Here is a 10,161-nt window from a genome sequence, read left to right as displayed (position 1 = left end):
ATATTTTTCTTGTATTTAAAAGAAACCACTTAATTTAAATAAATTGGTGGTTAAATTTTAATTAATTGAAAAGATCAATTAGGCTCTTTTCTCGTACGCCAAAATATTTTCATGTGTAATACGAAATTTTATTATTTGGTTTGATAGAAGTGTGAACGTTGTAATTTTGTACAAATAACTTGCTTTTCTTTTTTTAAAAAAGATGATGGAGAATTAAATAAATTTAAATACAACTAAATTTTTAAATATTTTATTTAATAGAACCTACAACCTCAGACTGTATAAGACTACACTTCATTTACAGTCATACATATCATCTTCAATCATCCTCTTAAGTAATACCTTACGTGGTTCTGGAAGCTAAACAGAAAAAGAAAGAAGGATACCTACCACGATGATCAGGAATAAAGAAAGTTCTGAAAGCCCTCTTTCGTATACGAAAGCATCATTATAAAATTTTATTTCTGAGTTCATAAATCAATTAATTATATTTATATAGTTGAACCTTGATTATTCCATATAATTATTATTATTATTATGTATTTATGCATTTTGTAACAATTTCTACTTTTTATTGGTTAAATTGTGTACTTTGTAATCTTGTTCTAATCAAAAATTTTCCATTCTTTCCCGTGGCCTGCAGTTCCTTTCTATTATATTTACAATAGCACAATTATCGTTCCTTATGTGACTTTAAAATGTTTAATGAAGTCTGGTTCTGAATAAAGTATTTATTTATTTAAGATGAAAATTTTGCTTATAATTTCTGTAATAATTACTAAACGAAAATGAAATATCCGGTAAAAGTTTCATCATAATTTGAAAAAAAAAATTATTAATTTATTCTAATGAATCATCAACGAGTTTCAGAAATAATAACTTAAGTTATAAAAATATAATAAATTAAAAGCCGGATCTTTGAAAAAAATAAAGAAAGCAGAATTGTTATAAAACATTACTCTGACAAACTGACCTTTGAGAAAATAAACTACCCGTTTCAATAGCATGAAATGTCTTTCAAAAGATAACCTATACAAGGAATTGTGTCATAGTATAGAAAATTTAAAGTTAATTTACTAAACCAGATTGAACAGTTAAATTACAGTACTGACCAAGAGATCAAATAAACAAACAGAACGAACAATAAAAAAGAAAGAAAAAAAACAGCCAAACAATTGAAAAAAACCATTTTGTTTTTCGATGGCAGGCTTTGACCTCGGTCACGTCTTGTCAAATTTCATCATCTTAACTGTATTCAATTCTTTCTTAAGATAGATTAGTGAGGTTACTTTAAATCACCCTTTCCTCCTATCTTTTCATTAGAAGGTATTTTAAGTAAAATAGTATATAAAGAATTAATAAAGAGTACGGTAAATAGTTATAGTGTTGTTACAGAAGTGTACAAGCAAAGAAAATTGAAAGGATAATTAAATATATAACTTTTTAACGATGGCTCATTCAATAATTTTTATTCAAGTAAGTACAATATTGTATATTGGTAGAAGATTACCGGGTAAATTTATTTTTTTATTCGAAACTATAAAAAGTAATGCGAATAAATAAAATTATAATTTTAATATGGAGTTTATTCATTGAATGTTTAACGATAGAAATACTTCGAATTAACCAAAAATTACAATTTCTTAACTATTTTTTTTCTAATGAAGTATGATAAAGAGTTTTATATTAAGATCTAATTTAAACTTTAACTTCAGCCATTTAAACTTTACATATATTTTTATTTAAATAACCGTGTTTATAGGATTCCCATTGTGAAATTTATAGTGTTTTAAATTTTCTAATATTTAGACTATATAAAAAGGTTTAAAAATAAAAAATATAATATATATATATATATATATATATATATATATATATATATATATATATATATGTGTGTGTGTGTGTGTGTGTGTGTGTGTGTGTGTGTGTGTGTGTGTGTGTGTGTGTGTGTGTGTGTGTGTGTGTGTGTGCGTGCGTGCGCGTGTGTGTGTGTGTGTGTGTGTGTGTGTGTGTGTGTGTGTGTGTGTGTGTGTGTAATGCAGCTAAAAGAAACACAGGATAAACCTTTAAAAAAATTAAAATATATAACTGGTTGCCCACTTTTTCTGCTAAAAAATTAATAGATATTAAAATTATCGGTAGATAAATTAAAATATTCAAAAGAATAAAAATCTGAAAAAATACATGTAAATTTTATTTTTAAATTAAATTTGTATTACATACAAATAATTTGAAGGTGAACTTGCTTCAGTTATAAGGATAAATTCGTAGGTCACGATCTAGTTTCATAAAATTGCAATTAAATTAATAATTATAGCTGATTATATAATTAGTGTATATATATATATGTATGCAGTGTGTATATATGTATCAATATAATTAAATAAAAAAAAAAGTTAAAAAAAATGGAAACGAAGTTGAATTCGAACCGATGGTTCATATATATGTATTTTTTTTTGTATTTATTTATTTTAATATGACGTTTTTTTTTCTTTGAGTGGTTATTTATATATATATATATATATATATATATATATATATATATATATATATATATAATTTGTATATTTAAAAATACGAAATTATAAGCTTATAAAATTAAATTTATAAAAAGAAGTTTATAAGTTTTTAAAAATCTGGAGAACTTATTACAGTGTGGAAAAATGTTAAAACTACTGATAGGCTATTAAAAAAAAAGTTTTAATTTCTATACATGATTTTTAAAAGACTGATGGTGAGCCACAGCTTGAAAACTTTATTAACTGTGGAGTTAAAAGTAAGTTCATAATCAAATTAATAAATAAAACTGTAACTTTTATTAAAAATAAAATTAAATCCTAATTTAATTTTTAATTATTTTTATATCTGCTAATGATAACTGTTTAATAACTAAAATGGTCATTTCATTATAAATTATACATTTTTAACAGTTTTTGAGGAATCTTTTGGGTAATTTAATTTAATGATATAATACATTGTAAAAACATATCATCATTTTCGTAAATTGTTATTTATTAAAGAAAAAAATTAGGGTATATTAAATATTAACAAACTTTCTATATTGAGTCACATCGATTAATAATAAATAAATATTAAAAATTATGATTAAAACAAAATATGGAAAAGTGGTGGATGCCTTCCGCCACTTTTCCAAATTTTGATAAAAAATATCTGATATGGACACCACATTCTTCCTTGTAAGCCTATTAAATTACATATACACATTTTTAAAAGTAACATGAAATTTTATTTCACTAATGACTTCTGATTTGTTGCATGCATATTTCTTTATTTAATGTTATTATTGAGTTAAATTTATTGTTACATATTCGATAAAATATTAGTTTTTATTAACATCAAATATTTATACAATTATTTGAGAGAGTATAAGTCCCTTTATTGCTCTTTAAATAAATATATGTCATATCTATTACGATGTTTTTTAAATTATGTTGTCAGCATCAACAAAATGAAAACAAAAACGAATAATCAGATGTTTCACCAAATCTGATGTGGACACCACATGACTTGTACACCTATTAAATTACACATACACATTTTTTTTTTAAAATGAAAAGTTCATAAAATTTTATTTCATTAACTTCCGATATTTTTTCATATATATATTTTTTAATTGTTATTATTGAATTATTATTTACTGTAAAACATATTTTACAATCTGAGGTAATAATTATTTATAAATCAATGTATTTAAATTTTTAAAAAAGTTAAAAAAAGAGATGAAGTCTGATTCAAACCGATGTGCATTCCATTTATAAGATCTAAATATTTCATTAATTAAAATTTCATTTGGTTATAACTCTGGAACCAATGAAAATAAGTACCACTTATGATAATCGTTGAAAACCTCTTGATGAGGGCTTATTATTGCAGTTAATAAAAAATCCAAATATTTTGGATTTTGGACATTTTTGAACATGTTTGGTCGCGTCGATGGCAATCAAAAGGGAAGGTGCACAACTAGATGTTACAACAGTCCTAAATAAAAAATTTCAATATCCTACGGCTGATAGTTTTTGAGTTATGCGAGATACGTACGTACGTACAGACGTCACGCCGAAACTAGTCAAAATGGATTCAGAGATGGTCAAAATGGATATTTCCGTTGAAGTCTGAAAACTGAAAGTTTTCGTAATCACAATACTTCCATTAGTACGTAAAAGAAAGTAAAAAACAGTTTACTAACTTGGTAGGTAAATTAAATTTTTACGATACGCCATATTAAATAATGAAGTAGAAAAAAATGGTTTATTTATTTTTTTATTTTTTATTTATTTACAATTTAAAACTTACATGATCCTCCGTCAGACCTAAGTCTGTCGGAAGATATACTAAATAATTTTTTTTTCCTAAATTTTTACGGGCATCGACTGCTAGGGTCATTAGCCCTCGTCACATTCTTTAAAAGAAGTTAGTATCACCATCAGCATCGTCATAAATGGGTATCATAAATGGGTGTAAAGGGCCCTTACATTTTATTTAAAAGCACAACCAACATAAAAAACATTAAGACACAACAACAAGACAAAACAACACTTTCGGGGTGTAAAGGGCCCCGATATTAAAATTTGAGATGAGGTTCTCAAAAAGACCATGAAATTAAAAATACAACTTATCAATACCATTTCTTTCTTCTACCTGTCTCGTTTATAGTTTGTTTAAGCACCCTCGGGGCGACAAGAACCGTTGTGAAGCAGTATATTAGTCGCACCAGGATGCCGTGGCAGTTGACTCCTTATAAACAGGCTACAGGCATCCATTGCGCTTACCCATAGCCTCGCACCCTCAGTTTACCCTTGAGGGTCCCCATTCCATCATTGGACACACCTCGACTCACTGTTCTTGAATGCAGACGAGCCAGGATGGGCTAGGCAAGAGGGCTACCTCCCATCACTACACGTGCCACGCTTCGAGACTCCCATATACATAAAGAATTCCACTTAGAGATTCTTTAATACAGCTTTAAAAATTTTTCAACTTTTACAGACTTCTAAGAAGTCCACTGGCGTGTAAAAATGCAACTATCTTTTCTTCATTTCCATTATTCAGATCAGCAGTAATGTCACTTCTTAGACGAAACCTCTTTCTGAGGTCCTCATATATTGTACACTCGTCTATTATGTGCTTAATTGTAAGTATTTTATTGCAAACACCGCACATTGGTCTCTCTTCGCCGGTTAACAAATATGAATTTGTCAATCGCGTGTGACCGATTCTAAGTCTGGTCACAGCTACTTGTTCACGGCGATTCAACTTAAAGTCGCTTTTCCATTTATATGGAGAAGTTTTTATTGAGTTTAATTTTGTATTTAAACTCCTCCAATCAGTATTCCACTTGTTTCTTACTATGTTCGTTAGACAGTTTTTAACATCTGCCACTCTTACAGGAAATGCATCCAAATCATCGCAGACTGTTGCCTTTCTGGCAGCTTCATCTGCGCTTTCATTACCTGTAATACCAGCGTGCCCTGGAGTCCATATAAATACACATCGCTGTCCTCGTTGGTTTAGAACATACAAAATGGACAGGATGTTTTAAATTAGGACATCCTTAATGTTTTTGTTTCGAATTGCAACGAGTGCGCTTAGAGAATCGGAACATATTAGCACTCTCTTTTCGCAATAGTGTTCTGTGTAGAAGAACTTGCTGAATGGCAGTAAGTTCTGCCGTATATACACTGGCCATATCTGGCAGTTTTCAATAGTGGGCCTCTCCATAAATAATTATTATTACATTATTAAGTGGTTAATGCAATAACCAATTTTATGTAACAACTAAAAATATTATTAGTTTTTCTAATAGTTATAATAGTTACAATAATTATTAATAAATAAGATAGTAATACTGATAAATTTACTTTAATATTAATATTTTACAACTTATTTTAATTATATTTTAATAAAATTTATTTTTAGATATTTTCAATCATTTTAATGATACATTTGCAATCTTACAACGTTCGGGGAGATGATTCAAATAAAGAATTAGAAAAATCATCCAGTGTTGCAGATGAATCATTAAATTTAGACGATTTAAGATCAGAAAGTAGTCATCATCCTCATGGATATAATTATGGTATTTATGGACCAGGATTAGGATTAAATTATGGATATCATTCTGCTGGATATACAAAACCATATTATGGATTTTATCCCGGCTACACTGGAAAACCAGCAATATCATATGGAGGCGGGTTTGTTAATCCCGCTTTTGGATATAATTTTGGAATAGGCTCTGGTTATGGTAAGTTAAACATGATTGTTACTATTTATAACATACAACACTGTAAAATCTCTCTCTCTCTCTCTCACTATATATATACATATGTATGTGTGTGTGTGAATAGATATTGATCTCTTCTTAAATATAAGATCCATTAGATCTGTTACACGTATTTTACATATTAATAATTAAATTTAAATGTTTTATTTAACATTATAGGCGAATGTAAAAAAAAAAAATTGTTGAAATTGTAAGGCGTGAAATACCAAGACCATTCATAAAACAAATACTCACAGAGAACCTCCAATACCATCAAATTATTAAGCCTTAAATTAATTAGGTAATGGAGAAATTAGCTTTAACAGGTAGATATTCAACGTTCCTGGGTGTAGTTCTTAACGATATTACTAACCAAAAAAAATTATTTGTTTAGTCTAACCTTCCGTAGTCAATCATTGTTTCGAATTCTATTTTCACATCATTTAAATAAATATTCACATTATTAAATTTCATAACAGTAATACGCAAAGTAATTCACGAAGAATGTAACAAATTTTCAGGCCATGTTCTATTAGTGAAAATAAATAACAAATTTCATGTAAAAATAGTTTGGAAATGATTCGTTAGTGAGTATTGATTGGCTGGCGAAACATTTCGCCCTGATTTCTGAGCCTTCGGTAAAATTAAGCCAGAAAATAATTCTTGGGACCCAAATTAAAGGATAATTTAATGGTTTAAAACAAAAATAAATAAGTCCTAAAATATACCTTTTACTAGTTTTCAAGAAATCTAGGGTGAAAGAAAAGATTTCGGTTGAAAAACACGCTATTTTATATTTGCTGAAAAACAACTTTATTAAATGGGTAATAAAATACATAAAACTCTTAAATAAAACTTGTAAAGAATTTGTTGTTAATAAGATTATATGAATGAAGTTCACAGACAGTAAATACAAACGTGGGAATTTCGTTGTTTATTATAATATATCAAACTGTAATAAATTTTAATAAGATACAAAACCAAAAAAGAATTCCAATATTACTCTCGTTGACGAAGCGTTTCCGAACGTAAATTTGTATGAACTTTCTTCTTTAATTTTACCAGTACAACATATCTTGAAAGTTTGTTACATTCTTCGCGAGTCACTCTGTATTTGTTACACGATAGAAAACGAGTGGCTCTATCTCGCAGTCCTGTTTTCCCATAGCGATCACACTACACATCCAGGCCCTTTCTTGGCCGACCCTTATTTTTCCTTCTATCCTTCTAGCAGGAATCAAGGACCAAATTTTCTGAAGCACCTACTCCTGTCCATACGTCTCATATGACTGTAACACATCAGTTGTCCTTTTTTCACTTTATCCACTAAAAGTGATTTTCTGTCAATTTTCTTTAGGATATCATCATTTTTTTACTCTAATATGGTCAGTTAACTTCTCCAAAACCGTTAGTAGAATAAGTTTTGACGATATAATTGAAGATTTTCTTCTTTAAATTATTTTCAACCGAAAATTTTATAAAATACGATTTAAGAGCTTGGCGATTACTCTAAATTTACAAACTTATTCCAAAATATTAGTACTTGCTTTTCCATCTGTTGTTAGAATAGTACCCAGACATTCAAACTCAACAACTAATTGTATTTTTCCTTTATTTGAAACAATATTCTGTATTGTACCTCCAACTAGCATATATTTTGTTTTTTTCGATATTCTCCTCCTCTCCAAGATCTTTCCAAAAGTTTTTTATCACGTTTTCTAAATCACTGTTTACACTGAGATTGGTTGGTTCCAGAGATATTCGCTGATAGCAGTGATGTTCATTCTACGATAAACAACTCAGAGAAAACAACCCTGTTAGTGTAATTTATACCTCAGATACTTTAAATTAAATTCATCATAGCAATAACGACACCGATACAGTTAATGTTAAGCAACAAATTAATGTATCCTTTATGCTGTGAAACATTGCAGTTTCAGGTTAGGTTTAAAGAACCCACCGGGTTGGTCTAGTGGTTAACGCGTCTTCTCAAATCAGCTGATTTGAAAGTCGAGAGTTACAGCGTTCAAGTCCTAGTAAAGCCAGTTATTTTTACACGGATTTTAATACTAGATCGTGGATACCGGTGTTCTTTGGTGGTTGGGTTTCAATTAACCACACGTCTTAGGAGTGGTCGAACTGAGAATGTACAAGACTACACTTCATTTACACTCAGACATATCATCCTCATTCATCCTCTGAAGTAAACGGTAAAATTCTCCTCTGATATAAACGGTAGTTACCGGAGGCTAAACAGGAAAAAGAAAAGAATAAAAAGGTTAGGTTTAAAGTGGTTCCGACAGGTGGCAGCACAAGCTCAGTTTCTAAAATGAAGTCTATGCACTAGAAGACATTGTGTGTCTTAGAGAATGAGAAATGTTTATCCGTTGTTACCGTGCGTTTATTTCGGAGACTGTTTGAAACTGAACCACCAGGTCACCAAAGCTTTCTAGGATGGTACGACAGTTTAAAGACACTGGTTGTTTGTGCAAAGGTAAAAGCACTGGATGCTAAGCGTTTTGGATGAAACAGAGGAGAAAGTAAGACCGAGTTTCGTTCACAACCCGAAGAAGTCAACTCGATGCGCTAGTAGTGAACTCGATATTTTGCAGCCAACTGCCTAAAAGAATTTGCGAAATCTATTATGACTGAAACCGTACCGTATAAAGTTAGTTATTACAAACCAAATGACCTCAAAACTCGATACAAATTTTACAATGACATACAAGAAGCAAGTTTACCAGTCCGTTATAGCGACACTACCCATACGAGATTCTTCGTTAAAAACCTTAAAACTGTGTATTTTCTGTTCTATACCTAGAGAGAGAGAGAGAACAATAACTTACAATTTCAGTTTGTTAGATCACAGCCACGTACCTTAAACAAGGTGTCCTACGAAAACTCTTAAGGAAAGAGACTTTTCATGACCCTGTACACAAAACCTAGGATTATGTAACATCCTAGGTTAAAATGTAATTAATACAACGAAAGATAAGATTAATATTAGAAATTTAGTATTGTGTATTATTACTTAATTCATAAATAATTTACATAAACTATTAATAATTCAGGAACGTATCTGCTTCCAAAATAAGAACCCACATTTAATGTAAAAATAATTATAATATTAAAAACTTTTATCAACAAAAATTGTTTTTTTTTTTAATTGTCTTTATTAACGCATATAACATTTTTTTTACAGGTTCTGCTTATCCCGGCGTTCTAGGATACAACCATGGGTATAATCATCCTTCTGTTTTGCCTCACGGTTATCCTTACGGTGGTTGATGTAGAAATTTATTTTAAACATCTTGGTTATCGTTTCGTATGAAGATACTATGATGAAAATTAAGAGAAATTAATGTCCTATATTATTTATTTATTTATTTATTACAATAGTTTAATTGTATTGTTTAAATAATAATAATATTAATAATGCTTTGTAATTATCATTTGCAATAAATAGTTTTATTTAAGTTTAGATTTTATCCTTATTGTTAATTCTTGTAATAAAAACATAATATCCACGAAACCTAAAATATTAGTTTTGCAGCACCTACTCAAGCATATCTTATACGCGTATAAGGCATACTATATATATATATATATATATATATATAATATGTAATTAATATAAAACTAACATAAAATCGCACTGGAAAAGTTACCTTCTTTTTTTCCCCCTACTCTCCCCGACCGGATATCCATTTAAGTATACTCAGTCGGGGAGAGTGTCCTTTTACTCTAAGGGAGCGTCCCCCGCCCATTTCCCTTATGTCTTAAGGTTCTCACTATCTCACTCCTCTTGCAACGGGTGCGATAGATATGTCTAGCAACCACAGTATTTTTGCTTATTTAGTAAGAAATAATTGTAG

General features: G+C 29.3%; 1 protein-coding gene across 1 annotated transcript; it reads left to right on the top strand.

The window, feature by feature from the left end:
* The first annotated feature begins 1,352 nt into the window (after positions 1–1,352).
* Positions 1,353–9,774, top strand: LOC142331436 (uncharacterized). The gene is made up of 3 exons (XM_075377333.1): positions 1,353–1,476; positions 5,941–6,268; positions 9,489–9,774. Exons 1-3 carry the CDS (start codon positions 1,450–1,452, stop codon positions 9,572–9,574), a joined length of 441 nt encoding a protein of 146 aa, XP_075233448.1. The 5' UTR covers positions 1,353–1,449; the 3' UTR covers positions 9,575–9,774.
* The last annotated feature ends 387 nt before the right edge of the window (positions 9,775–10,161 follow it).

Source organism: Lycorma delicatula, chromosome 10, assembly GCF_047948215.1.
Source record: "Lycorma delicatula isolate Av1 chromosome 10, ASM4794821v1, whole genome shotgun sequence".
NCBI lineage: Eukaryota > Metazoa > Arthropoda > Insecta > Hemiptera > Fulgoridae > Lycorma > Lycorma delicatula.
This window is presented reverse-complemented; position numbering and strand designations above follow the sequence as displayed.

Bases quoted from the DNA above. Each gene is read 5' to 3' on its own strand.
- LOC142331436 (XM_075377333.1), top strand. From the start codon at position 1,450: ATGGCTCATTCAATAATTTTTATTCAA. The intron at 1,477-5,940 runs GTAAGTACAATA...ATTTATTTTTAG, and splicing joins ATTCAATAATTTTTATTCAA to ATATTTTCAATCATTTTAAT. The intron at 6,269-9,488 runs GTAAGTTAAACA...TTTTTTTTACAG, and splicing joins TGGAATAGGCTCTGGTTATG to GTTCTGCTTATCCCGGCGTT.